Source organism: Adiantum capillus-veneris, chromosome 17 (assembly GCF_014529385.1).
Source record: "Adiantum capillus-veneris isolate H3 chromosome 17, ASM1452938v2, whole genome shotgun sequence".
NCBI lineage: Eukaryota > Viridiplantae > Streptophyta > Polypodiopsida > Polypodiales > Pteridaceae > Adiantum > Adiantum capillus-veneris.
In genome coordinates, this window is record NC_140947.1 from 157,258,592 (window position 1) to 157,285,802 (window position 27,211).

Here is a 27,211-nt window from a genome sequence, read left to right on the forward strand (position 1 = left end):
AAAGCACCAACAAAACTTTGAAGGCATATTGACTAAGATGGCACAAATAATGAAGGGATCCTGGAAATTGCATCTACGCTCGACACTATGGGAATACAAAACAACCTTCCAAGTTAACGACCAAACAAACACCATTTCGTATGGTATTTAGTCAAGAAGCCATCGTGCCATTTGAGTTTACCATCCAAGCTCTGCGGACTTCAGTTTAACATCAGCTGGACACAAAAGCAAACCTCCATAGCAGTCTGATAGAACTGGAAAAATTGGATGAGCTACACGAGAGGGCCTTGTGGGAACAGAAAGTAGCTCATATAAGAATGAAGGTCTATCATGACAAACAACAAGAAAAGAAAGGATTCACGGAAGGTGACCTCGTGCTGTGGTTTCTTGGGAGTCTACAAGCGCAACTGAGAACCAAGGCAGTGGACGGGCTCTAGGGCATAGTACCATTCGATAGAATGCTAGTGGTGACCCTCAAGGAAGAAGAGGCTAACCCAAGTGTGGAACTAGAGGCACGACTCAGAGCCATGATGGTGGCCATAAATACTGTAACTCTCCAAGCAAAACATATGTTCAAGACAACTGCTGAAGGGTTGTCAGGTAGTCAAGGAGAGGAAAAGGAGGAGTTGACATCGAAAAAATGAACAACTAGAAGAACATGTGAGGGAGCTGGAGGGATAGCTAAAAGCCTAGCAACAAGAGAAGGAAAACTAGGAGGCAAAGAAAAAGAAATGGGCCAAGACCAAAAAGAAGTTGAAGAAACAGGTGGCCTAAGCTTAGAAGAAGGTTGATCAGCAGAAGAAAGCAGCTCAGTAGGAGGCCGCCAAGGCTAAGGATTGCCAATAATATTTTAATCCGGTGGTAATGTTGAGGATACTGGAGAGCATGAAAGTATTACCAGAAGAGGGAATGTGGGTGAATGGTGACCAGTTACAGAGTCTCATGGAGAACTCTATGGAACTGATAAATTAGCATAGTAAGGAACTGTTACATCAACTTAGCAGAAAGGAAACGGGGCAGCCATCCAGCCAGCAAGAGAATGAGGATGAGGACTCAGGAGAATAAAGACAAGTTGGACTCTGAAAAGGACGACGATGATGACGAGGGAGGAGGACAAGAGGGAGATTAGCAAGCAGCAAACAAACGGCTAACCAGAATTGGAGGAGCCGAAGACGCAAGGAAAAGTGTAGGGGGACACTTCGGACAAAAACGAGAGGAGACAAAAAGGGACAAGTGAGGAACAGAAAAAGAGGAATCAAGCTGATGCCTAGTATGAGGAGAAACCCTTCGTTGTCAATCTAATCAATAAACTAGCAGAGGAACACAAGGAGTTGAAGCGGTACAGAAGGGACGGCAAGCTCAGCAAACTGATTAGTGAAATGGTGAAATATGAGGATAAACTGGCAGAGTTAAAACACATGGTCATAAATTTTTTCAAGAAGTGGCCAGGGCGATGCCCCCATGGCATACATTCAAGTACTGGAGAGGCAACCCAAGGTAATCATGACAAAGGAAATGGGACCAAGGCCCAATTGGACCACTTTCAACCTCGAGAACGTAGAGGTGGACCTGGAATTTCTGCTGGGGGATAGGCCCAAGTACGCATGCATGGAAGATTGTAGGCAGGCCATCAAGGAAATCAGATGGCAAGCTCAACTAAAGAGGGCGGGCTTGGAACAAGAAATGCAAAACCTGGAGATCTCACCAGGTACGAATGACGCAAATATTTGGAAAGAATGCCCGGTCAAGATCATCGAGTTACTGAAGCACTTGTACCAACTGGCCAGGGAGGAGGTACCCTTATGGAAACATGCATGGGAAAACTTCCTGATAACCCCACATTGTTGTATGCCATAACACCTTCGGCTGAAGCTTTTGGTATTGGTGGAGTCCACTGGATGGGGCGGTCAAATGGAAGAAAACTACAGGGTCATAAAGCAAATGCTTCAGGAAAATCTAGAGGGGGATACATTCAAAGATGTATTCACAGAGTGGGCTCAACATCAAAACAAGTTGGTTAAGCTGTGCAATATTGTGTTACAGCATCACATTTACCTCAGAAGATGCCGCCAGAAAAGTAGGAAACAACCAGCATGGAGATAGATGTGCAGTGGTTGACAGAGAGACTATTGAAAGCAAGGGTAGAAACCAATAGGCCAGTCTTTGGGACTTGGTTGGCAACTACCTACTTGTGCACCCAGTTAGTCAAAGTCAAGGTGGTCTAGTACGGTCACGTACATTTTGTCCACGTACGAAGACGTAGGTACTCATTGAACTAGAAAATTTTATGTTGTATGACATGGTTACGTACATTCAAAAATAAAAACACGCAATTCTTAAGCCTAGATTTTACACTTTAGGCAATTAAACAATTGATTATCACATTAAACAAGAAGGCAACTTGCAAGTGCCAAGTGTGGACACTCAAGAGTCGAGAATCAAGACAATGAGACACAATGGGCATGAACCACGATTCGCATTGCATATGTCATAAATCAAAGAGCTAAGTTGAGATTTGATAATCGAGATGATACAAAAAAGTAGGCCTTTTAAGCCTCAATCGTGCAAAAAGTGGAAGTAGGGGCAATGAGAGAGAGAGAGAGAGAGAGAGAGAGAGAGAGAGAGAGATGAGGCTCAAGGCATGTGGGAGGTGAGGGGGAGGATCCTAGGCTAGGTGGGAGGGATCCTATGCCAAAAGGCAACCAAAAAACCTCCAAAAAAAAAAGCACAGTCAAAGTTCTCAAAACTGTCAAACTGACTGTTGACTGGTCAAACGGACTAAAAAATCCAACCGGACGGATCGGACGCCTTGACCGGACCGGACGCAACCGGATGCCTCGTTCCGTCCGTCGGACAAGAACAACCCTGGTCAAAATAAGGATAAGATATGATCTGGCGGAGGTGTACATGACAGGAGGAAGATGCAAGGGCTAGAGGCTTGATCTATTCCTGGTGCCCTGATCCTCTCGAATAGAGGCTTGATCTATTCCTGATCCTCTCGAATAGATCAATCCTCTAGACCTTGCATCTTCCTTTTGTCATGTACAGCTCCGCCAGATCAGATCTTATCCTTACTCTGACTAATTGGGTGCACAAGTAGGTAGTTGCCAACCAAGTCCCAAAGACTGGCCTATTGGTTTCTACCCTTGCTTTCAATAGTCTCTCTGTCAACCATTGCACATCTATCTCCATGCTGGTTGTAAATGTGATGCTAGGTTTGTGGACGACGATGATGAGGATGAAGCTCAAATGAAGCCTCACATAAAATCCACTACTCTAAAAGTCATTGGGCAAGAGCTAAAAGGAAAATTTTGGTCAAGGTGCACTATAGCTAGAGTTGACAAACCCTGTCACTCAAAGGCAGTTAGGGGTGTAGTATGTCTGAAGCTCAACAAGGTCATTTATTGATACCTTTCTTGACAACATCATCGTATTCTCCAAGAGTGAAGCAGACCATTGACACCATCTCTTACAGGTCTTTGAGGCACTATGGCAGCATATATTGATGGTTAACGGGAAAAAGAGCGAGTTTACAAATGGGCTTGGCTAAGATAGAAACCATATGGAAGTGGTCAGATTTAAAGAATGTACATGAAGTTGGAGGCTTTTTTGGGTTTATGCTCGGACTAGAGGCGGCTCATTTGAAAGTTTGTAGAGATTGCTTCTCCATTGCATACACTTACTTAGAAAGTGAATACGTTTGCTTCGGGACCCTTGGAAGTTACAACGTGTAAGGAAAAGTTGACGAGTAGTCTTGTTTTGATTTCCAAATTTGCAAGAACATTTCGAGGTTTATTGCGATGCTTGTGGTAGCAGTATGGGAGCGGTTTTAATGCAGGTGAGCCATAAGAACGCAGCGGACAAGCATCGACGTGACTTGCAATTGAAGAAAAATGATTGGGTGCTACTCCAGTTTGAGAAAGCACGCCTATGAAAGTGGAAGGGTAAGGAGAGATATTTTGAAAGCTTAGTATGGGATACTATGGACCCTCAAGGTACAAGAAAAGATAAATAATGTATCCTTCCGATTGAAGTTACGTGATACTTGGAAAATTCACAATGCATTCCATGTGTGTCTTTTGAGACCTTTCAAAGGTGAAGTGCCAATGGGCAGGGAGCCATACGACCAACTAGAATTGGGAGAGATGGAAGAGATTCTCATTTGAGGACAGGTACTAGCACAAGAAAAGTAAAAGGTAAGGTGATCCGCAGGTATTTGGTGAAGTTCAGGAATTATCCGGCTCTTGATGCCAAGTGAGTGTAGGAGAACTTAGGAGATTCTCCTCAGAAATTAGAGCTTTACCTTGAGGCTTTTGGTTTATTTCTGACTATTCCAAAAGTTATCGATGAATTAGCAGGTTGCAGCTGGCGTCGTGCAAACTGCACAAGAGGGGAGCCACTCCACTCCTTTGTCACAGGTTACCTTGATGAGAATAAAGTCGCTTATTTCTCTTGAGATTTCACAGTTTGACAGTGTTCAGCTGAATGACTTTATGAAAAGATGTACATTTGAAATGAGAATTCCTAAAGTGAATTTGTTACATGTGCTCTCTCATGTGTGTATTGTTTGAGTACTTGTGGGAAAGATGAAATGGTTGGAGCATTTTGTCTAGTCATTTGATGGGTGATGTGAATGTGATAGTAAGGAGATTTAGTAGATTAAGACATCTGTGAAAAGATTAGCGTGGTCTAGATGTGATTGCTAAATAAGTTACAATGATCATGACTCTCATCTGAGATCTCGGTGGGGATAATGGTGTAAATGTTCAGTGACTGCCGTCTTTATGTAAGTGCTGGATGTGTGTAGTTTAATACGTGAGTACTTAAGAGTCAGTGTCTAGTGAGCTAGTTTTTGACCTATGTTTGTTTGCAAGCGAAATCGAGGGCGATTACAATTCTTTCAAGAGAGTGGCTTGTCATAAATTTGTGACGTGGCATGGCCTAACTTGCAGATTCTCGTTGAGAGGCCCAAAAGGGGTTAGGGTTGAAAACCTAACCCTAGCCAACTTGTAGAGCTTGGCCATGGGGCCTAAACCCACTAAAGACAAAGCGAGTACACAAATTGTGTAGAAATTGCTGACGTGGAACTTTCGTATGGACAACCCGTGAACATAGTTATCGTAGATGTGGCAAGTTGTGTTAACAAACTTGGTTACCCAAGTCAAGATTCTACTTTGACATAGCAGAGATTCACTTCAAAACAGTTCACAATTCACAATTAGGTCGACACGGCCCGGCGTAGTTTCGTGCCAAGAGATATTGGCCCCAAAGACTGGTGCCCCTTTCGGTATTTCTTTTTGTATTAATCTGTGTTCAAAGTACAAGAGAGTGGGTAGGTGCTCACTCTCAGACTCTACGTCCAGATGCTTTGAGAAGTGAGGTCCAAAAGAAGTGCCCACTTATTTAAAGGTACAAGGGATGCCCAAAATCTGAGGCCCAGAAGCACTTAAAGTCAAAAGCTTATAACCTCCAAAAGCAATTATCCCAAAAAAATTAAAGCATCCAATCCCAAAAGCTGCCGTAAATCAGCCAGCGCAATTTTTGGATTTCCGTACGGATTGCCACGTCAGCAACGCGATTTTCGGGGGTCTGTACATTCTGCCACGTCAGCCTGTCGGTGCGTTTTACGGAGCTTGCTGCCATGTCAGCATTGTATTTGTCCGGAGGACGTGTTGCCATGTCACCAGTTTGTGACAAAGTTGTTACCTTAAGATTCTCATACACTTTGGGAGACTGCCATTGGACAACAATATTCTAGTAGTGGGGTGTGCATTTCTGCGGGACCCCGTTGGTGCCATTGTGTATGGGACCATGGTACTTTTGTACATGGTAGATTGATGTGGATTACTCTAGAGCTTCACGATACCTTGGTTGGTGTGATGTGCATCTATGTCCCCACTTCACCTCAAGAGAGAGCCAAGTTTTGGCAACAAATTGTAAATGTATTGCCTATTGTGGATTCGTGGGTTGTTGGCGGTGATTTCAACAATGTAGAGATCATTGAGGAGTGGTGAGCCATTTAACCCCCATCTTTACCATATGTAGCACCGTGTGAGAGATGCTTGTGACAGATTCTTTTTTGGTGTCTGGTACAGATGCTTGGCATACTTCATCTGTGGCTCGCACTCCACAGTCATTGCAATTTTCGTGGGCTTTTAGAGGCAGTCAGGTCGTTTGCTAGAGCGACAAGATAGATTTTATGTGGGCTCGTGGGAAGCATTTCATGGTGGGACAAGTATGATTTGGCTTGGCATAGTGCTCTTTGATCATGCTTCAGTTTCTTTGCACTTGAGATTTGAGACTTTCTCTATGGCTAGACGAGGATCGCGTATACTTGACTTGGTGTTAGAGGATGCGTCATTGTCTTAGTTGATTCAGGATGTTTGGACACGCACTGGATCTACAGGACACGCACTGGTTCTGTAGATCTCACGTCCCATCTGGTTACATGCATCATTGCGTCTTCTGAGGCTTGCAGATAGCTGCAGAGCGGCGAGGAGGCCTGTTTTGTAGGGCACATGAGTTAAAGAATCGTTTGAGTTGCATATGTCGGTAGCTCGAGGAGTTTCTAGGAGATGAATTCTTGGGAGAGTATGAGGCTGACACCAAAGAGACACTTAGCCACATTCAGATTGAGAAATCCAAATTTGCCTATCATGCTTCGGTCTCGATATGGATATCCAAAGTGGATAGAATGATTAAGGATTCCTTTGTACACTTTCGGGAGCGAGAGCCTTATGTAATTCTGTAGACAAGTTACATATGGATCTTGATTAGGTCCTTGACAAAGTTTCATATTATTTTGAGCATTTGTTTATTGTTGATCAACTTATGGATAATATGTTGCGAGCCAGAGAAGAGGTTTGGTCTCATGTATAGCCTATGGTTATAGAGGCTATGTGCTATAAGTTACTAGCCCCCTTCTCTATGCAGGAGATGCATGACGCAGTGGTTGGCCTAGATGGTCCCTCTTGTTGTGGAGAGGATGGGTTGACTACACAGTTCTTTTTGTAGATGCTCAAGTCGTGTTATGCTTTTAGGTTTACAACACATATTTGACACACGAGAGATGCCTGCCTCTTATGTGTCCAGGACTTATTTCTCTTATACCGAAAGGTTGAGATACATCGACCCTCCGACTGTGGAGATTGATTACTCTCATGTGTCCCGTGTATAAGATCTTTGTTCACATGATTAGTATGCGCTTGAAATCCTTTATGCCTGATCTCATCCATGCTTCACAGACAGGTTTTGTGCAGGTTCGCTGTAGTTTGGATAACATCTTCACTTTCTATGAGGCAGTCGAATAGGCTTGTCAGAGAGATCAGCCTATACCGTTCATGTTTCTTGATTTTGAGGAGGCTTATGATAAAGTAGATTGGGGTTTCTTGGAGGGCACTAGGCACTATTCAAAGGATGGGTTCCCCTTGCAATGGATCAGAGGTGTATCTGCATTATAGTGTGCTGCTTCCAGCACTGGCATGATTAGAGGCCACATTGGACGACGTTTTCTTCTGTCTTGTTGAGTTCGGTAGGGATATCCCCTGGTAGCTTGCTTTTTTTTTCTTTTTTTTTTTGAGTCCATGTCTCTCTTCTTTCACCATAGGACCCCACAATTGAGAGGTCTTACGATGCCTTTGGCTGACTCGCTAGAGGATCAAGAATTAGAAGGCCAACAATGTGCAACACCCTGCCAAGGGTAAAACATGATTTAAAAAACATAAAAAAAACACGGCGTCATTGCGAGTGCGAAGTTGATCAAGTCCGCAATTAAAAAAACATTACAAGAAACCACTTTTGGTTTGCGAAGGCGTGCAGCCGCCACTATGGTTTTAGCAGGCATGGGAGACTACGAAGGGAGAGAGTGGAAGCTTCACTCAGTTTCAGCAGGCATGGGCAGAGAGAGAGAGAGAGAGAGAGAGAGAGAGAGAGAGAGAGATTTTATTATCGTACTTGGAGGTCAAATGTGACCTATGGAACCAGAGTTACATGTGATGTAGTATGTGTGTGGCTGATGAGTGACTCTTGAACCATACAGAGCCCTTTTCAGTTTGCATACAAGTTCCTCGCATGTAGGAACTACAAAACCTTCAGGTTGTTTCATGTATATGTCCTCTTCAATGTCACCATACAAAAACGCTATCTTTACATCCATTTGATTCAATTCTAAATCAAGCACCGCAACGAGAGCAAAAAGGACAAGTAAAGTGTAAGCTTTACCACAAGAGAAAAGATTTCTTGAAAATCAATTCCTTCTTTCTGTGCATATCCTTTTGCAACCAATCTTGCCTTGTACTTGGGTTTTTTATCCACAATCATAATCTTGTATACCCTTTCTTAGGAAGAGTCTTTCTCCCTTTACGCAATGGCACAAGATCCCAAGTATCATTTGCATACAAGGATTTCATTTCCTCTTGCATTGCACTTACTGCTTGGCTCACATAACTTAGTCTCTTTACAAGTAAGAGGTTCACCCTCATCTGTCAACATTACATGATTCAAGGAGGGGTTAAATCTCTGCGGTTGCCTTCTCAAACGAGTTGACCTGCGTACCTAATGATCAACATATTCAGGTAATGATTCTACATCATAAGGCAACTGATTTTCAGCTCTATCATGCTGCTGAAAATCATTTTCAGCCAATTCAGGTGGCTGTCCATCCTCATTAGAAGCATCAATATCATGTCCTACCTCTTCTGGCTCAAGGTTAATCGACTGATTATCAATTTCATCTTGCGGTAATGCATCATGAGACTCTTTTTCAACATCAATGGGTGGCACAAAAGGTTGAAATCTGACTATTTTCTTGTTAGCATCAGATTTTGTAGCATTCTTAAGCAATTTTGCCTCGTTGAACACTACATATCGACTGCGAATTACCTTTCTAAACTGTGGTAACCACACTCTATAGCCCATTTTACCTTCTTCCCCATAACCTAGGAAGACTCCCTTAATGGACTTCATATCAAGCTTTATTCTTAAGTCATTGCGTACATGAACAAAAACTTCGCAGTCAAATACTCTCAAATGATCATAAGAGGCAGGTTTGCCAAACCAAACCTCCTCTGGAATGTCATTTTTTAGCGTACTATTAGGAGAGCGATTGCAAATATGAACTGCAGTTTTCAATGCCTCCCCCCAAAACTCTTGGGAAAGATTAGCGGTGGACAACATGCAACGCACTCTCTCGTATAAAGTACGATTATACCTCTCAGCCACACCATTAGAAGACGGATTGTAAGGGGCTGTCATCTCCCTTTTAATCCCATTTTCATCACAAAAACGTTGAAATTCAGTAGATAGATACTCTCCTCCGTTATCAGACCTGAGACATTTAAGCTTAGTACTCTTTTGCGTAGTAACAAAAGCATGAAACTTCTTAAAAGCATTAAAAGTCTCACTCTTACTCTTCAACAAATGTATCCATCCTTTCCTAGTACAGTCATCAATGAATGTAACAAAATACAATGCACCACCAAAAGACTTAACAGGCATAGTGCATACATCAGAGTGAATAAGATCAAGAGGATTAGCTTTGCGAGAGACACCAGAGTAATAAGAAGATTTCTTTTGCTTTCCATAAAGACGATCGTTACAAACATCCAAGTTTTTGCCAAGAGGAAAGTACATCAATATCCTTTTGGCTCATATGGCAAAGTCTCTTATGCCACAATTCCGTATGCAAAGCAACTTCAGCAACAGCAAGAAACTTTCCACGCAAAGCTTTGCATCGAAGATTGTACAAAGTACCTCTTTTAGACCCTTTTGCAACAAGCGTAGAGCCCTTAAGCAACTTCCATGAACCCCCAACAAAGATGGTAGTATAACCATGTGCATCTAACTGGCCAACAAATAGTAAACTTTTCTTAATGCCTGGTACAAACTTGACATCATTCAACACAAGCTCTTGACCATTGTTAAGAGCCAAACGCATGGTACCCATTCCCTCAATGTTGCAAGCAAAATTATTACCAAGGTACACCTTGCCATAATTGCCTGCAACATATGTAGCAAAACACTCCAAAGATGGAGTCACATGGAATGAAGCACCAGAGTCCACGATCCAAGACTAGGATAGGCTATCATTAGCACTAAGCAATGCATCAATGACATCTTTCTTCGAGATAAGCATGTCTTTTGCATTAGCTATCACCAAATCTGAGGGGCATGAAGCTACAACCAAAATTTCCGCAACGTCCGACAACTCCTCAATGACCACACTAGAGGATACATTTGCATTCTCAGCATCCTTGGAGGAATCATCTGTTGATTTTTCCCCTTTCTTCTCATCTTTCTTCTTTTTATCTTGCGTTTCCTTCTTCCTTTCCTGCTCTTTCTTGAAATACTTGCAATCGGGTTTCTTGTGACCCTTTCTGCCACATTGATAACAAGTGACATCCTTATCCTTTGTCTTGCTCTTACTCTATTTTGAGTCCTGTTGCCCACATCACGCTTTTGATTTCTACCTCTTGCATTGTAGGCAGAACTGCAACCTTCCCCACTAGACTTGCATCTAATCTCTTCATTAAGAATAGACACTCTCACACTGTCATACGTGAGGGTGGGACTGTTGCTCAAGGAGACAACCAAAGTTTCCCAAGGATCTGGCAATGTCATAAGCAAGAAAATAGCTTTCAGCTTATCATCGAATTGTTGAAGCCCACTGTCCTGCAATTGACTCAACGCACCTGTAAAAGCACTCAAATGCTCAGAAGCCAACTTCGAGTCATCAAGCTGCATATTCACTAACTTTCGCATCAAATGCACCTGGTTCACAGGCGTGGTGTTTTCATAATTGGACTTTAGCTTTTGCTATATTGAATAAGCAGAGTTCAAATGCTTAATATCCGTCAAAATGTCATCATTGATAGCCATTTTGATGTAGGCCATAGCCTTCTTATTCAACCTGGCCCACTCTTCGTCAGACAAACCTTGCGGCTTATTCCCTTTCAATGCATCTTCATAATCCTTTAAGAAAAGGATACCTTGCATGCGTTCTTGCCAAAGATCGAAGCCTTGATTATCGAACTGTTTGATTTCCATCAAACTTTTAACGTCAGATGGGGAAGAGGAAGAAGCCATCTTAATTCAACCACAAGTGTGTATACAAGAGAGATGCAATAGGCTGAAAATTTCAGCAAATAAGAGCAACCACAAGACTTTGCATACGATAGACTACAATTTCTTTACATGAAACTGTCCAAATCTGAAATTTCAGCTGAAATGTGCAATTTCAAGCACTTGTACTCAGCTTTTCACTCAATTTGTCACTACAAACATCAATACATGTGATCCGACAACTTTGGTACACGTGCGTATTGTTGTTCGACCTGTTATAACCTGTAAATCACCTATTTAGACCTAAAAACAACCTTTTTGGGCTGTTTTGGCAGTTTTGGTGACCTTTTCGACCCCGGAAGCAATTTCAACTCGCTGTCCAACAGACTGCGAAGGGCTATTTTGAAACCCTAGGGCTCTGATACCAATTGAAAGCGCGAAGCAGAAGGTACCGACTGGTAGGTGCGCGTCGCGATGTAGTGCAGGTTTGGGGCAAGAAACAGGAGGCGGAGTGCAGCAGAGAAGAAGCGCTAGCAATCCAAAGCACACACACACACACAGAGAGAGAGAGAGAGAGAGAGAGAGAGAGAGAGAGAGAGAGAGAGCTCACTTTGGGGAAAACTCAATAAGTGAGTTTTGGGTTTTTCCACTTGTATTATAAGTGATTTTTTAAACATATGTCCAGGTTCAAGTTCAAGATGAACCTGGACAAAGTATGCAAATGTACAAAAAGGGGTTATTTAGGCCTTTAACCCAACACATTGCTACCCCACTTTTGTGCTTCCTCTGGGTGATAGGCCATTGCGCATCTTTTGAGGTCTCTTATGTACACTAAACATAGCCCCTTCTCTCGCTTGAGAGAGAGAGAGAGAGAGAGAGAGAGAGAGAGAGAGAATGAATGTAATATTAAATATCTTCAGAAGGCCAAAATGACCTATGAGACCAAATTGGTACAATCCAAATGAATTCGATACAATGTCAGGGTACAAAATAAAATCAAATGAAATAAAATAAAGACTAAGTGGCTACTATCATGAATCTAAGTAGCTCAGAGCCGTCTAGCACTGTTGTGTAGCACTATAAAGTGTGATGGTGAATAGTGGGTAGTACAATCTCAGTGTTTGAACATCAATATTCGAGGATGTCCGACATTGGGCATTGTCCGAGGATGTATTGCATCAATCATTGTAGAATATGGTTGATGTCTGCCATGGTAAGTACTTGTATTGGGTGTCTCGCATGTCGAGCTAAGTGATACATATCCTCTATCATAGTCTCCGTAGAGAGAGAGAGAGAGAGAGAGAGAGAGAGAGAGAGAGAGAGAGAGAGAGAGAGAGAGAGAGAGAGAGAGAGAGAGAGAGAGAGAGAGAGAGAGAGAGAGAGAGAGAGAGAAATGAAATGAAATGTTATATAAACGTCTTCTAAAGGCCAAAATGACCTATGAGACCAAAATGTTACAAAATTGTGAATCTAATACCATGTCTGGGTACAAAAAGACTAGAACAAAAATACTACTACTACTAGAATTCATCCTCATCTACACTCTGGATGTCGAGAGAGTATGGCTCGAATCCTTTTTTGTAGTCTCCGTCGATGTTGTGTAGCCCCTCTCCTCAATCGTGGCAGTCTGGATTTCCGTAGCTCCAGTGCTCGGTCAATGAGAGTGCCGGTAGTGGTAGAGAGAGAGAGAGAGAGAGAGAGAGGAAAGAAAGTTTTTTTAACTTGTGCTAGAGGCCAAAATTGGCCTATGGGGGGATGAGGGGAGTGGGGGGGTGGAGCTCTAGATCTAGGGAGAAGTTGCAATCCTATATGCTGAGGGGGAGTACAATCATGCCATCATAACTCTAGCCCCATCCAATACTATAGTCAGGGTGTAAGACACGACGCATGGGTGGGTAAGGTGTGAACAATCCACCTAGGATGACGGCCAGATCGGCGAATGCTCGGATGGGCCTCTCCTCCAAAGATCTGTAGTAGCGCTCCTGGATCTCTCTCTGGTGTAGTCGTGGTGCCCTGCATCCATGGGCACCTGGGCGTCCGCTAGCTCGGACCTCCTCAGCCTGCGGTAGGGTGACCCCTCTCTGTGTGGTCGGGGTGCCTAGTTGAGGGGCTGAGAGTGGAACTCCGCAACTCTAAGTTCTTCTCTACAGTGTTATTGCAAACTCAGTTTTCTTTTTTTCATTAGTGTTGGTGTTGCTGCACTGTTTTACCGCCTTGTCAGGTGGCTCATTCGTTCCAGTGGTCAGTCCATTGTTCTTCTCATAATAATCCGATCCAAATTTGCAGCAATCTAATATGGAAGCAGCTCCTCCGAACCATCAAGATCAGGAGGATGTGGAAGAATTTGAGGAAGATGAAGACTTTGAGGAAATCAAGTGAACAGAGAAGTTGGAAGACGTTGAGGAAGAGGATGCTTACAAGAAGCAGTTCTGGATTCTGAAAGAATTGCCTTCAGACACGGAGGGGGACAAAATACCGGTGTTGTAGCCAAGTGCCCCTTCCCTAGGCATTCTCCTGCTCCCTTGGCACTGATTCACCTCCATGACTTTGCCCATCCACTTCAAAATGCATGAGGCATTTCTCATAAAAAATCAACCACCCGACTCTCTGTTTTGGACAAAGTTTTGGAGGCTTGTTTACTTTAATCAGCCATTGAATTGTGTCTTTGGTAAATAGCCAATTGATGTTGAAGCTTGCAAAAATGGCGAGTATTTTGGAAGATCGCGTTTGCAAATCCGTCATTTATTTGTCTTTGAATTGGCAGTACATAGCCAATTGTAAATTTAAATTTACTATATCAAGAAGTTTCTGCATTCAGTTCCAATGATTACTTCAGCTACTTAAGATTCAGACAACTTTTACAGGCGAGGAAGCGGTGGAGGGCGAGGATTTATCAGTGGTGCTGGAGAAACTGAAATTCAGTTGCAACGTCGCAGGTCAAAGTGTTCTTTTGAGACAGTAGTAGTTTCTATTTGAGCTCATATCTCAGCATGTTATGTTGCTTGTGTTTTGGAGGAGTTATTGTCAGTTTTGACAGGTTCTTATGTTTACTTTGTAAGCTTTTTTAAGAGACTTGTGCAGGCAATCCATACGTGCAGAAAACCGTGTTCCGCATGTTTCTAACTTGTTCTATCGCTTGAATTTAATGTTCTGGAAAGGGTTTAAATTTGCATGTGTAGCTTTTCCACTTGTTTAACTGTCTTGTTGATGCCCATTTAAACTTTAACCATGTTCTTTATCGGCTATCTCAAAAGCAAGCAGTTTTTCCATTTTAATTGCCATTAGGCTTAGAATAAGCTTCACTGCTTGCTTATACCTCACCCATTGGTGGCAGAATATCGGAAAGAAGAGATCGACTACTTACCATGTTGAAAGAAGTGCGCAGAACACGGTCCTTGCATCGAGATGCTCGAAGAAAACATGGAATGGGGGGCCATGGAAATCGGCTTCCCGTGGTTGCTGTTGTAGGGTATACAAATGCTGTACGTTATCAATGTATCTAGAAATTGTCCTCAAGGATATTACAGTGCTAATCAAGCTCTATTGATCTAAGCTCGGTTGTTTGATCATCTCACCTTGCTACAATGCTGTTCACAGGGGAAATCATCTTTAGTATCAGCCCTCTCTCGCAGCAAGCTCTACATAGATGACAAGTGTTTCACTAACCTCTCTAGTTTTGAGATCTTGAAGTAACCATCTGGAATCCTCAGAATAACACCCTAACCATTTCTGCAGGCTGTTCGCAACTCTTGACCCTCGATCACGGAGCGTAACCCTCCCTTCTGGGTATGATTTGTACTATTGAGAACCAAGAGAAAGGCTTTTTAGCGATCTGATAGAACCTTGTGTGTGCTTGCAGGCAGTCTATTATTCTCAGTGATACAGTTGGTTTCATTGCAGATTTACCTATTCAGGTTTCTTTATGTCATTAGCAACTCTTGATGAAGCTTGCTTGCTTTTGGTGAATACAAGGTCTTTCTTTGTGTTATTAAGGATGTGCAAAGTGAATGCTGAAGAACATTCTCAGGGGAGTTCTATATTTTTAGGATGTGATTTGCAATATATGGGTGGAATTTAATCTTAGTCTGCAATGTTTGATTGTAGCTAGTAGAAGCTTTCCACGCAACTCTTGAAGAGGTTGTCGAAGCAGACTTTTTAATGGTATGTATGCCATCGGGACTTGAAATCATTAGGCTTTATTGTTTCGACCTTTACAATGTGACCAAGGAAGTTCACCTGTTTTTGTTGCAAAGCATGTCATTGACAGCAGTGCACCAAACGCCGAGGAGCAAAGGCTGGCTGTGCTGCAAGCCCTTGAGAGCATAGGAGTTACAAAAGAGAAAATGCAACAATGCATGATTGAAGTTTGGAATAAGGTGATCTCTCTCTCTCTCTCTCTCTCTCTCTCTCTCTCTCTCCTTGCGTCCCTGCTCAGCCTCGCAGATCGTGTCGTGTTCACTTCGCTGGGAGCTGCTTCCTATTGGCCAGAAGACTAAAAGGTCCAATGAGAGTTTAAATGAATTATTTAAACTCTCTCTCTCTCTCTCTCTCTCTCTCTCTCTCTCTCCTTGCGTCCCTGCTCAGCCTCGCAGATCGTGTCGTGTTCACTTCGCTGGGAGCTGCTTCCTATTGGCCAGAAGACTAAAAGGTCCAATGAGAGTTTAAATGAATTATTTAATTACCTAAAGCTCTCACAAAAGGGGAAAGGGGGACATATGTCACAAGGCTATCAATTATGCTTCTAAATTGTGATTGGCTAAGCTTTGCAGGAGCCAATGGGAGTCCAGCATGAGTAAATAGCAAGAGGGGTCGACCAAGAAGAGAGAGAGGGCTGCATTTTAGTCTAACACATTGCTACACACACACACACAACTCATGTGTGCAAGAAGAACTCCATCTCCTTCTCCAAGCATTGAGAAGTAGAGGCCTACACCAACAACTCTTGGCTATGGAATGCAAATCCAACCAAGAGCCAAGCTTCAATGGCATGCTCATCTCCTCTACCATGCTAATTACTAAGCTAAGCTATGCTATTAGAGTGATTATGTGAGGAGAATACTTCTTTCTCGTAAGATACATCTTCTTCCTCTCAATCTACCCTCATTCCCTGCTAGCTCTCACCATTTTTGAAGGTGTGTGAGGTCTTTGGACTGAGGCTAGGGACACTAGGTGTGTTTTTCAAGAATAATTTGGTGCATGAAGCTTCCATCTTCATTGCACCAACGAATTCTGTCAAGGAACACAAGAATTGTATTGTACAAAAGTCTCCTTTGATGGGAGAAGTTATAATACAAAGCCTTTATGGAGGGGGACCGGCTCCATGTAAATCCGGTCCTCAACTGTTGTCAGTTGTTCTATTTCTCTCTCTTTTCAAGTATTGTCAATGCCAAATTAGCTAGGTATAAATTTCTATGTTGCTTTCTCAAATTAAGTACTCTCTCTATGCTCATTAGGAACTTGTTCTTAATGAAATGCTCACTATGTTATTAATTTCCGCTACACACAAGTTACTAGCGCATTAAATGTTACATAGGGCTACATCCTCTGTCGAAGAATCCTCATGCACAAATACATTGCTAGGATGCTCACTATGTTATCAATTTCCGCTACACACAAGTTACTAGCGCATTAAATGTTACACAGGGCTACATCCTCTGTCGAAAAATCCTCATGCACAAATACATAGCAAGGGGGGACTCTGGGTGTCAGCAAACAAATGCACTACAATGTGTCTACAACTTGTTGCATCCGGTGGCGTCACACTGAACTTGGTCAGAGGCCAATGAATCTATACCAGATCTGTCACCCCTAAGTCCCATGTGTGGTGTGAGAACTAAGTGGCCTGGATTTGAAGCCAATCAAGAACTGTGTGTAGGGTCCACTCCATAGGATCCCTGCCGCACAATGGAAAGGAGAATTCTACCGCTGTATCCAGAGCCTCAGTGCCTCAGGCTGCAAGAAAGAGGACCTGGACTTGAAAGCAAGCCTCCTCCAGGTTGGGAGAAGAATTATCTATGAAGCGTGTGAAGTTGTAAGCGGTGTCGAGGGGGCTTCTGTAGAGTCCCTCTGAGGTGGAGCAGAAGCGAAGGCGGTGGGCAGGCAAGGCCGCCAAGGGGCGGGAGGACAGGGGCGTAGGAGGTGAGCAACGGCGTTGAGGAGGGACTGTGCACAAGGGCGGGCAACATCAGGGAGCAAGGGAGCACGAGGGCGAAAGAGGGGGGGGGGGAGGGGGGGCTCAGGGATGGCGGGAGGCAGCGAAGAGCAACTGCTGCAACAGTAGTTAGTAGAGATACAGAGGCAACTTGTGGAGCTTCGCTTTGTAGAGGTCTCATTTTCGCCCATCACCATGGGTACCTTGCCTCTTCAGCTCTATCAGCTCTATCCCGACACCTTCAAAGGGGAAACGAAAGAGTGCGAAGTGACTGCTATAGACTCGTGCTTGGTGAAATGGACCACCTTCTTCGATGTGCATCGTTTACGGAGGCCAATGTGTGGGGCAGCTTCTGTTCACGCTAAAGGGGAAGGCCTATTCTTGGTGGGCAACATTGCGACGGCAACCCGCAACTTGGGCACAATTCGAACCGACCTTTTGAGTTGCGGTTTAAGTACTTTCATGCGCGATTGAGGCCACTGTAATCACTTAGTTTTTTTCTTCGGCTGATCATGATATATTGTGCTTGCAAAATATTTTGGTGCTTGCTTATGCGCATATCCTACTCACGTTAGCAGTGATTACTTTGCGACATATGTATGGTCTTGAAGGATACTGCCGCAAGTACGCTCTGTATTGCTGGTTTGGTAGTTTGAGTCTTGAGTTTTTGCAGTCTTTTGTAAGGGTCATGGTGAGTTTTTTTGAAGCCAAGCATTGTGGTGTCTGATTACCCAGTGCGAGGTGGATTAAGTATGCTAGAGATCTCTTTCGTGACCTTGCGATAGGATATGTATAGAGAGGACTAGGTGTATTGTACGCCATGTGCGATCTGGTCAATGATAGCGGACTTGGTCAATTAGATACTTTCTATGCGCATGGTCATTGCATGATAGTTTTTTGACTCTCTGTTTGTTAAGATTTTATCGCATTTAGAGAAGAGATTGTCGAAATTCTATGAGTTTTCTCGCCATAAAATTTTCCCTTGATTGGTAGCTATGGCATGGTCTTCTAAGAGGATATTTATAATATCTGCAAGCTAGATGGTAAAATTTTTCCATTTGGAAGGAGCAAATCTAGGATGTTTTGATTCATAAGAACTAGTTAGTGCCATTGTTTGAATGCCAAGGGGGTGATCTTTACCATTGTTTGTGAGGCTATCACTCGTACTTTATGGCAAAAATTATGCGATACTTATGAGAAGAAAACTGTTAGCAAAAAGAACTACTTTATGAAGAACCCCTATGAGCTACACATGAAGGAAGGTGGCAACGTGTCAGCACATTTGAATGAGTTAGAATATACTCTTTAGTCAGCTAACTTCACACAAACTTAACTTTGATGGCGAAATTCATGTTCTTTTCTTGTTGTGTTTCTCGCCTTGCTCATGGGATAAGTTTTTTATAGCCATAAGTAATTCAACACCAAAAGACACAATGGTATTTAATGATATTGTTGGCAGTTTGCTTGTTGAGGAGATTCAGAGGAAATCTCTTGAACCAACCAATTGAGGAGATTCGGAGGAAATCTCTTGAACCAACCAAATTTGGTGATGCTTATGTTGCTCCTTACAAGCAGAGGTGATACTCATGATTGTGGCAAGTCCAACGAGTGTAGAAATACTCGCAATGAATCTCGTGATTCTATCCATGATGCTGAGTGCTTCTATTGGACATCATATAAAGAGGGATTACTATGCATCAAAGAGGGACAGTAAGAAAACGTTCAATGATGACAAGAAGTCCAACAATTCAAACTCTTAAGAGCAAAGCTAAGATTGAGGAAATTAATGTGGTTGAGTCGCACATAATTGGTCAAGGTAATAGACTATAGTGCATATGTGTTGATGCACATGTTTTGGATATCTTGATTTTTACTTCAGATCTTAGTGCAGATGCTCTTGTTATGCTTGAGGTTAGCTATGCACAGAATTGGATGATAGATTCCGGTACGAGTTTCCATGTTATGCCACATAGAGATTGGTTCTCTACCTATGCGCAAGGTTATCGAGGTATTGTCAAGTTGGGTGATTCTTATCCACTTGACATAGTTGGCATTAAAGACATTCAGATGGTTCTCTCGAATGGTACAGAATTTGTACTACCCAATGTTAGACATGCTCTTGAGTTAGCGAAGAGCTTGGTTTCTATGGGACAGTTTGATGATTTGGGTTACATGACCATGTTTGGGAATCAGTCTTGGATTGTTAAGAAGGGAAATTTGGTTGTTCTCAAGGGTCAGAAGCATGGTTCACTATATTCCATGCACGTGTCATGTGTCAATGACAATGTTACTGCTTTAGCCAAGTTGTTGTCTATTGAGTTGTGGCATTACTGGCTAGGCTATATGAGCCAAAATGCAATGAAAACTCTTGAGGGTTTAGTATCTATGGCAAGCAAATTAGAAGTGTTCATTTGCCCATGATGAGAAAGTAATTGGAACCTTTGGAATTTTAGCATAGTGGCGTATGTGGTCCTATGCCGAGTAAGTCTTTAGGGGGCACTAGTTACTTTGTGACATTCATTGATGACACCACAATGAAGGTATCCTTTGAAAAGTAAGATGTGGTTTTCTCTACTTTCTAGAAGTTTCTTGCACTAGTTAAGAATCAGCTGGGCAGAAAGCAGAAAGGTATTGATCATGGTGGGAAGTATTTCTCAAGAGAGATAGTTTACTTCTGTTCAAAGAGAGGAATGAAGCGGTAGTTTAGTGCAGAGTAGTTTTCGTACGACGTACGGAACGTCTCGTTCCGTACTGCGGGTCACGTACCGTCCCGTACGTCTCGTACGTTTTGTACGTTTTTAAAAAAAAATAAAAATAATAAAAGCAAAATTCACAATTGTGAATGGATTACATTGAGCAGCCCAACTCTCTCTCTCTCTCATGCTCTAGCCTCTTCCTATTTAAGCAATGCCTCTCCATCTTGTTCTCCAACACTTCCAAGCTCTCAATGCTCATTGCTCTCAAGCTCTCAATGCTCATTGCTCTCAATGCTCTCACTGCTCAATGCTCCCATGTTCTAGCTCTCAAGTGACAAGCTCTAGAGACTAGAGTCTTGCCTCTCCATCTTCTCTCCATTGGATCTCTCCCTCTCAAGCTCCCATTGAAGATCTCATAACGTCAAGTTTCTTTAAGTGTAAAGTTTAAACCCAAGGGCCTGAGCCTTAGACGTAAGAATTCTTTGTTTTTTTATTTTGAACGTACGTAACGTCATCGTACATCTTAATATTTTTTGGTTCGTTTAGTACCGCACATCATCGTACGTGTACAAAACGTACGGGACCGTACGAGACCACTATGGTTTAGTGCACCATACATACCAACCGAAAATAGAGTTGGGGAATGGATGAACCGTACTATACAAAACCGTGTTCTTACTAAGGTGGATTTTGGGCAGAGGCCGTTTTGACAGCATTTTAAAAGCAATGCATATTGTCAACAGATCTCCTAGCACACCATTGAATTGCAAGGTTGCTAAAGAGATGTGATATGGCAAGAAGCCGCATTATAATCACTTACAGGTCTTTGGTTGCGAGGCATATGGTCATGTGCCAAAAGGGCTTAGGTCAAATTTTGATCCAAAGTCACATAAATGCATCTTTGTTGGTTTTAGTATTGATGATGAGATGGGTTATCGTCTATGTCACCCAAAATGTCATAAGATAATCAGAAGTTTTGATGTGATCTTTAATGAGTCAAAGATGCATAGACAACCTCTTAAAGAAATTGAGCGTAGAAGAGTCACATGTGAGAATGTTATCTCAGATGCAGTGTAAACTTAGAAGTCTAGTGATGTGCCTTCCACTATCGATACTCATGAACCAGAGCACACACCCACAAGATCATGTACGTCAGAGCCACTCCACCCCATTCCTTACACCCCCGTTGTGGAGTCACACTAAACAAAGCCCGACGATTGCGCCCACCAAGGCGACGCTCAAGAGGCCCATATTATGGTCAGATCAGAGCTACACTGGAGACACAACACCAGACGCCTCAGCAGGACAGCCATGGCCACCCTCGTCTATTAGTGACATAGCGTTCAACTCAAGGGATCAATGGCTAGGGACGAATGCAAAGTTTCAGGCATCTCTTGGACATCCAATCACCACACGAGGGGGGGCTAGAACAATTATTGTTTGCAGACACATACCTTTCAATGGGTGGTACTAGGGGAATGGTAAAGGTGGGCGCCTGGGAGGGGAAGCGTTGGGAGGGGATTATTCCTTTTGTTGCCAAATAGAAATGGCACGTGGATCGGTAGATCCCTCTATCTCGCCGTGTCACTTATAGTCAAGGATGGCCCACCTCATAGCCGAGCTCACAGGCTGATCTAGAGACCAATGAAGAGAGAGTACTGGATCTCCCCCTTTTCCTAAAATTTGGCCCTTTTAGTTTCCAGCTCTTACCTTCTGATATTATTTTCAGTTTTTTTCGATGAGATGACATCAGACAGATGTGTAATGTGGTACTTGTCTCATAGGCCACATTGGCCTTTAATCTCTCTCTCTCTCTCTCTCTCTCTCTCTCTCTCTCTCTGAGCATCATATAACCTATACACATCTACTGTTAAATGTGGTACTCGACATGTATTAGTGTATGTGTGTTTGTGTATATGCATGTATGGAGGAAAAGGGGAGGATGGAAAAGTGGTAGGGATGTGTATGCGGGTGTTCAGGCTTGTATGTGTGCATGTGGGTGTGTGTCCGTAGATGGATGGGGTTTGTGGGTGGGTTTTTCTTCAAATGTGCAGAACCTCTGACCTTGATAGTTGTTAATGATATGCAGATAGACTTAGCTTCAAAGTCACCTTCTGATTCCAACGGTATAAAACTGGAGGAGATAGAGGGCGGAGATATTTGTTTGCTTCCAGAAGCAAATGTATCAGGACAGGTTTCTTCAGGAGAGGTGTCTTCAGATGATGACGAGACAACCAATGGTGTTATATTGGAGGAGGAAGAGAATGCAGAAAACCACAAAGAGCTAGATGCATCTGAATATACGAGTTTGAGCTGGTGTTCAGATGGCATTCCTCGTATTGGCATATCTGTTCGGGAAAGCATAGGTCTCAAGAATCTGCTTGATCTCCTAGATAAGAAGGTTGTTGCAGGGCCAAAACCTTATGCTGAGATTGAGGCCTAGCATCAACAGATCCGAGCAGTATTTTGTGTGTATGTTGCGGCTTTACACAAACAAAATTAGCGGCAAAGGTGGAACTAACATAAGACGATGTGTTGCCAAGTTCCTACCATGCTGATGGTTGAAGCTACCAACCAAACATTGTGTGAGTGTGCTTTTTACAGGCTCAAGTGATGAAGTCTGGTTTACATTTCGTTTCAAAGGCTGCCTGCACCACTGAAATGTTGCTTGCTCAATGTCTACAGTGTTTCCTCATGCACAGATTTTGAGGATGGTAGGAAAGTGGTGGCTATGAGTCTCATCTTCATCATCCAAACTGTTGAAGGTATTCACCCATGTTCAATCCTCCAAAATGATGCTGAAGTAATGGCTTTAATTTAATACCGTTAACATCTGGTTTTCTAAGGTTGGCAATTTTTCACTGATCAGAATGTATTCACAGGGCCCATGGCATCTCTTGTATACACTCATATTGGAAAAAGGGTGTCATGTGTCGGTTTATATGCAAAAGAAGTGAGATTAGTGAGGTCTATAGGCTAGAGGAATACAAACTTATCTAAGTTTATTTCTATGTTGTGTCAATCGGTTGAAGGGTCATTTTTGGCAGCTCATTTTTAACCTATTTATTTTTGTTGATTTTTGCTCTGGGGTTTTTTTTAATTTTCTCCGAAGCCAGCAATCACTGGGGGTTATAGCAAAGGTGCAAAGTTGTTGAGAGAGGGAAGGATTGCCTATTTTATGAAGTATTTCTTGTGTGTGTGTGTGTGTGTGTGTGTGTTTGTGTTGCTTGATGAGGATTTCCTAAGGTGGCTATTAGGAACGCGTTTGATGCAAACGTGGAACCTCTGCATATGTTGCCCTTGTTTTCAAAAGCAAGAGGTGTTTGCTGCTGATCTCTGGGTAACCCTCTCATGTCTATGGGATTGGTTATGAACGTAAATGAAGTGGATTATCTGAAGTCTTTATTGCAGTGCTATACATTAGTAGCTCACAATATCAGTGTTAAATCAAGCATAGTATGCCACATGACACTCATTTTTTCTTGTTCTGGTGGATGAAAAGCATGAAAGAATACTCGATAATAATATACTAATGGTTAACAATTATTTGTTGGATAATCGACATGTATTATTTTGAGCATGTCTGCAACTTACCATATGAATAGTGGACGATTGGACAAGATATTCTATGATTTAAGGAGAGGTGAAGATAGCAAGAGAGCGCCCCCCTCCCAACTCCCCTTAGGTAGGCGCATCCACCAAGCTTGTCAAGATGGGCACCACAAAAAGATAAGACATTTATGAGAAGCAAATGCGTTTCTGTCGAGTTAATTCATGTTGCTAGGCAGGATTCCTTTTCTTTTTTTTAAAGTACCTTATGCATAATAAGGATTATTTTGTGTAGTTTCCTTGGTGCTAGGAACACGGGGAGAGTTTTTGACAAGATCAAAATGATCTTAATGAGACAATTGACCCTTCGAAAAAAACCCTCCATTTTGCTGAAATTCCCAAACTGCCCCTCGTACTTCAAAAATCCCAGAATGCCCACGTATCCAAAAACTTACAAATACATACTTTGGCCTGCAATGTGAGCAAAAACCTACATGCAAACCAGACGTGAAAGCCTGCAGCTGCATGTTCTCTCAGCTTACTAGAGGGCTGCGCGTTGTCTCGTATTACAATCAGGCTGCGTGTTCTCTCTCCAATGCCCAACCTAACCTATATGCAATAGTGTGGGCAGCCTGTATGCAGGGGTGAGGGCTTCCCTTCTATGTAATATGCAAGAATAATGGCACGTAGAGGAGCCTTTATGAGATGTATGGGAAGATTCTTATGCTTTACAGTAGTTGTGAGCAAATACATGAGGGAAATTATGGCTAAGAATAATGCAAACATGGTTGAGAACAATGCACCCAAAGCTACCATGTCTATGACTCTTTCAGTCGGTGCTCAATGTACTCTTAGTGTGCTTCGTTCAATGGTTCGAGAAGTCTCATTAGAGCTAAGGCTTGCCAAGCCAGATCGATTCAGGTACACCGTTGTATGCAAGGCAGAGGAATGTAAATGGCGCTTGCATGCATCTTTGATCTCTGGTGGGCTTGGTTGTGTGGTGAAGGCATCTCTTGATGAGCACACTTGTGGTGGTGCTTCACGGCTTGGAAACAAGGAGGCCACTGCCGATAGGGTTGCATCAAAATATGTTGAGAAACTTCGAGAACACCCAATGTATAGGCAAAAGGAGCTTATGGCCGATTTGCGTCGAGAAGTTGGAGTTTCAATTTCATACAAGGTTGCTTGGAAGGCAAAGCAACTTGCTTTGGGTATCATTCATGGTGATCATGAAAAATCTTATGGAAAACTTCATTCTTACTGTGACAAGCTTGTGGCCAGTAATCCAGGTTCTATGGTCCATTTACAACAAACCGTTGAAGGTTGTTTTTATCGCTTGTTTCTTGTGTTTGGAGCACGCATCATTGGCTTTTCCCATTGCGATGACTTTATTGGGTTGGATGGCACATTCTTGACAAGCAAATATTTTGGTGTAGCCACAGGGATTGATGCTACGGGGGCTTTGTTTCCAATAGCATTTGGTGTAGTAGATGCGGAAAATAAAGACAATTGGTTGTGGTTTTTGCAAAATGTACGTGATTGCATGACGCGTGTTAATGGGGTCACCTTTGTGTTAGACAAGCAGAAAGGTCTTCTAATTGTTGTAGAGCTTGTGTTTCCAGGGTGTGAGCATGCATATTGTATGTGTCATTTGGGTACAAATCTCAAGAAGAAATGCGACAATGGGGAATTCATTCGATTGTTTTAAGGTTATGCTAATACTAATATCGACTTTGACGAGGTTATCCCCGGGATGAAGCCATAAGTCTTGGTGCAACGGACTACTTATTGTCCACTTTTCCACTGTCTCATTGGGCAACGATCCACTTAAAAGGCAAGCGTTATGGACATTTTACGTCCAACATTGCAGAGTCGGTGGATGCATGGTTGCTTGAGGCTAGAGATAAGCCTATCATATCTATGCTTGACATCATTCGTCGTCGACTAACAGCTTGGTTCTATGCACGTAGAACGGAGGGTAAGAAGGCATGTGAGTCTTTGGGAGACAGAGTGCAATTTACATTGGTTGCAAATGTAGAGAAAAACTTGCGCTATCATAAATCAACAGTCAATCCTCTTTTGCATTAGTTTTTTGTTTGAGCCTATGTATTTTATCAAATATAGTTGTTTTCTCCCTATTTTTGTAAAAGTTATCAATCACATATCCTTTTCACTCAGTTTTTTCATTATTGTTTGAGCTTATGTATTTTATCAAATATAGTTGTTTTCTCCCTATTTTTGTGAGAGTTATCAATCACGTATCCTTTTCACTCAGTTTTTTCATTATTGTTTGAAAATTGGTTGATAACTTTTTGCAATTTTGGATGATGTCTCCTCAACCTTAGATGCTTGGAAGATCCTCTAGAGGAATTTTGGTGCAAAGGGCAAGTATTTCTAATTCTCTTTAAAGAAGGATCTCTAGGTCAAATAGTGTCAGAAAATCTAATACCCAACCAGCCCAAATGATTCTAATATTAAATTCATCATTTAATGTGGCATAACAAACGGGAACAAGGGTTAGAATATAAACATGTGCTTACAGATTGATCCCAACATGGGGCCAATGGTAAAGGGGTCCAAATGAGAAATGGTATGTCAAAGAGCAAGGCTAGCTAATGAAGTTGAAAGATCTTAGGGTTAGCTTTATTAAAAACGCCACAAGGTCATCTCGAAGAAGCACTCGAGGTTAGTACCACCCAAAGACATTAAACGATTTGAAAAATATATGGTTCAGACATTCATAAAGACAATGTTGATGTTCAAAATAATTTTGGATCTAGCATGTATCATGTTGATCAAGATAATAGCATGAATGCTACTAATCTTCATCAAGGCCTTTTAAGAGGCAGAGAAAAGTGACATGGCTTGGATTTGATTCTTCAAGGGCAACAAGGGCTTACGGTATGATTTATCCAGCTAACCCTTAGATGAAGTACTTTTGGATTCTATACATAACAAGCACCTCAAGCTTGGGCCGGGTTCCCACCTCAAGCTCAGCCCTAGCTTGCTTAAGGTCAAAGGACTTTAACACTAACTTTTGGAGGAGCTCTACATGTGTGGTACAGGACACTTCGTAGGATTCTTCCTAATATCTTTAGGAGCATTTGTATAAAGGATAGGATACCTTGGATACTTTGATAGCTAGATCTTTGCCAATTAGGATTTTGTGGTCTCGAATCGGCTTCCTTCTCTTTCACTAATTGTTCTTTGATAGAGAGAAATTCAAACTTGTGTTACCATATACATGTGGTAGTGATGTGTGTGAACATACTTAAACCAATGCTCCTTATGAGAAAAAACTTGTAGATCTCCACCTTGCTATCAATATCAAAATCTATGCCTCAATTAGAAAGCGATCCTTGGTCATAACTCCAACACTCTCCACATGTGCTTGCGATGCTGACTCTCCATCTCTAAACAGAGTGGTCAAGAAACCACTAAGAAAGAAGAGCCTATTTCACTACTCTCCCACGCTCTCGTTACCTCACTTTCTAGTCCATGTAGGAGAGCAAATGTATGTCAAAAGCTTTAGAAAGAGCTATGGATGATAAATCCGTATGAGTCTCCGTCATGGGTAAGCTCGGACAGGGCAGTCGATCGTGAAGCTACACAGGGTATGTTAGAGGAGAGTCTCTCTCTCTCTCTCTCTCTCTCTCTCTCTCTCTCTCTCTCTCTGCGCCAAAGCAAAGTTGATGTTCGACAAGATGCCAAAATTGAGAGCAAGCATATGTGAGAGCTGGATGTTGGGATGCTTACA

General features: G+C 42.5%; 2 protein-coding genes across 3 annotated transcripts in view; both read left to right on the top strand.

Moving 5' to 3' along the window:
* LOC147438388 (GTP-binding protein, HflX) overlaps positions 1 to 22,954 on the top strand; it is an 80,991-nt gene extending 58,037 nt beyond the window's left edge. Inside the window, exons 6-14 of one of the 2 annotated variants that reach the window (XM_086487690.1) lie at positions 13,923 to 13,994; positions 14,393 to 14,540; positions 14,656 to 14,711; positions 14,794 to 14,844; positions 14,918 to 14,972; positions 15,163 to 15,219; positions 15,312 to 15,434; positions 21,995 to 22,490; positions 22,591 to 22,954. In XM_086487690.1, the coding sequence (XP_086343816.1) occupies positions 13,923 to 13,994; positions 14,393 to 14,540; positions 14,656 to 14,711; positions 14,794 to 14,844; positions 14,918 to 14,972; positions 15,163 to 15,219; positions 15,312 to 15,434; positions 21,995 to 22,348 (916 nt within the window). In that variant the 3' untranslated portion in view covers positions 22,349 to 22,490; positions 22,591 to 22,954. The remainder of the gene's footprint in view (positions 1 to 13,922; positions 13,995 to 14,392; positions 14,541 to 14,655; positions 14,712 to 14,793; positions 14,845 to 14,917; positions 14,973 to 15,162; positions 15,220 to 15,311; positions 15,435 to 21,994; positions 22,491 to 22,590) is intronic. The other variant, XM_086487691.1, reaches the window with a different exon arrangement.
* A 1,263-nt stretch (positions 22,955 to 24,217) lies between these two features.
* On the top strand, positions 24,218 to 25,177 carry LOC147438389 (uncharacterized). Its single transcript, XM_086486744.1, has one exon. It carries the CDS (start codon positions 24,218 to 24,220, stop codon positions 25,160 to 25,162), a length of 945 nt encoding a protein of 314 aa, XP_086342870.1. The 3' UTR covers positions 25,163 to 25,177.
* The last annotated feature ends 2,034 nt before the right edge of the window (positions 25,178 to 27,211 follow it).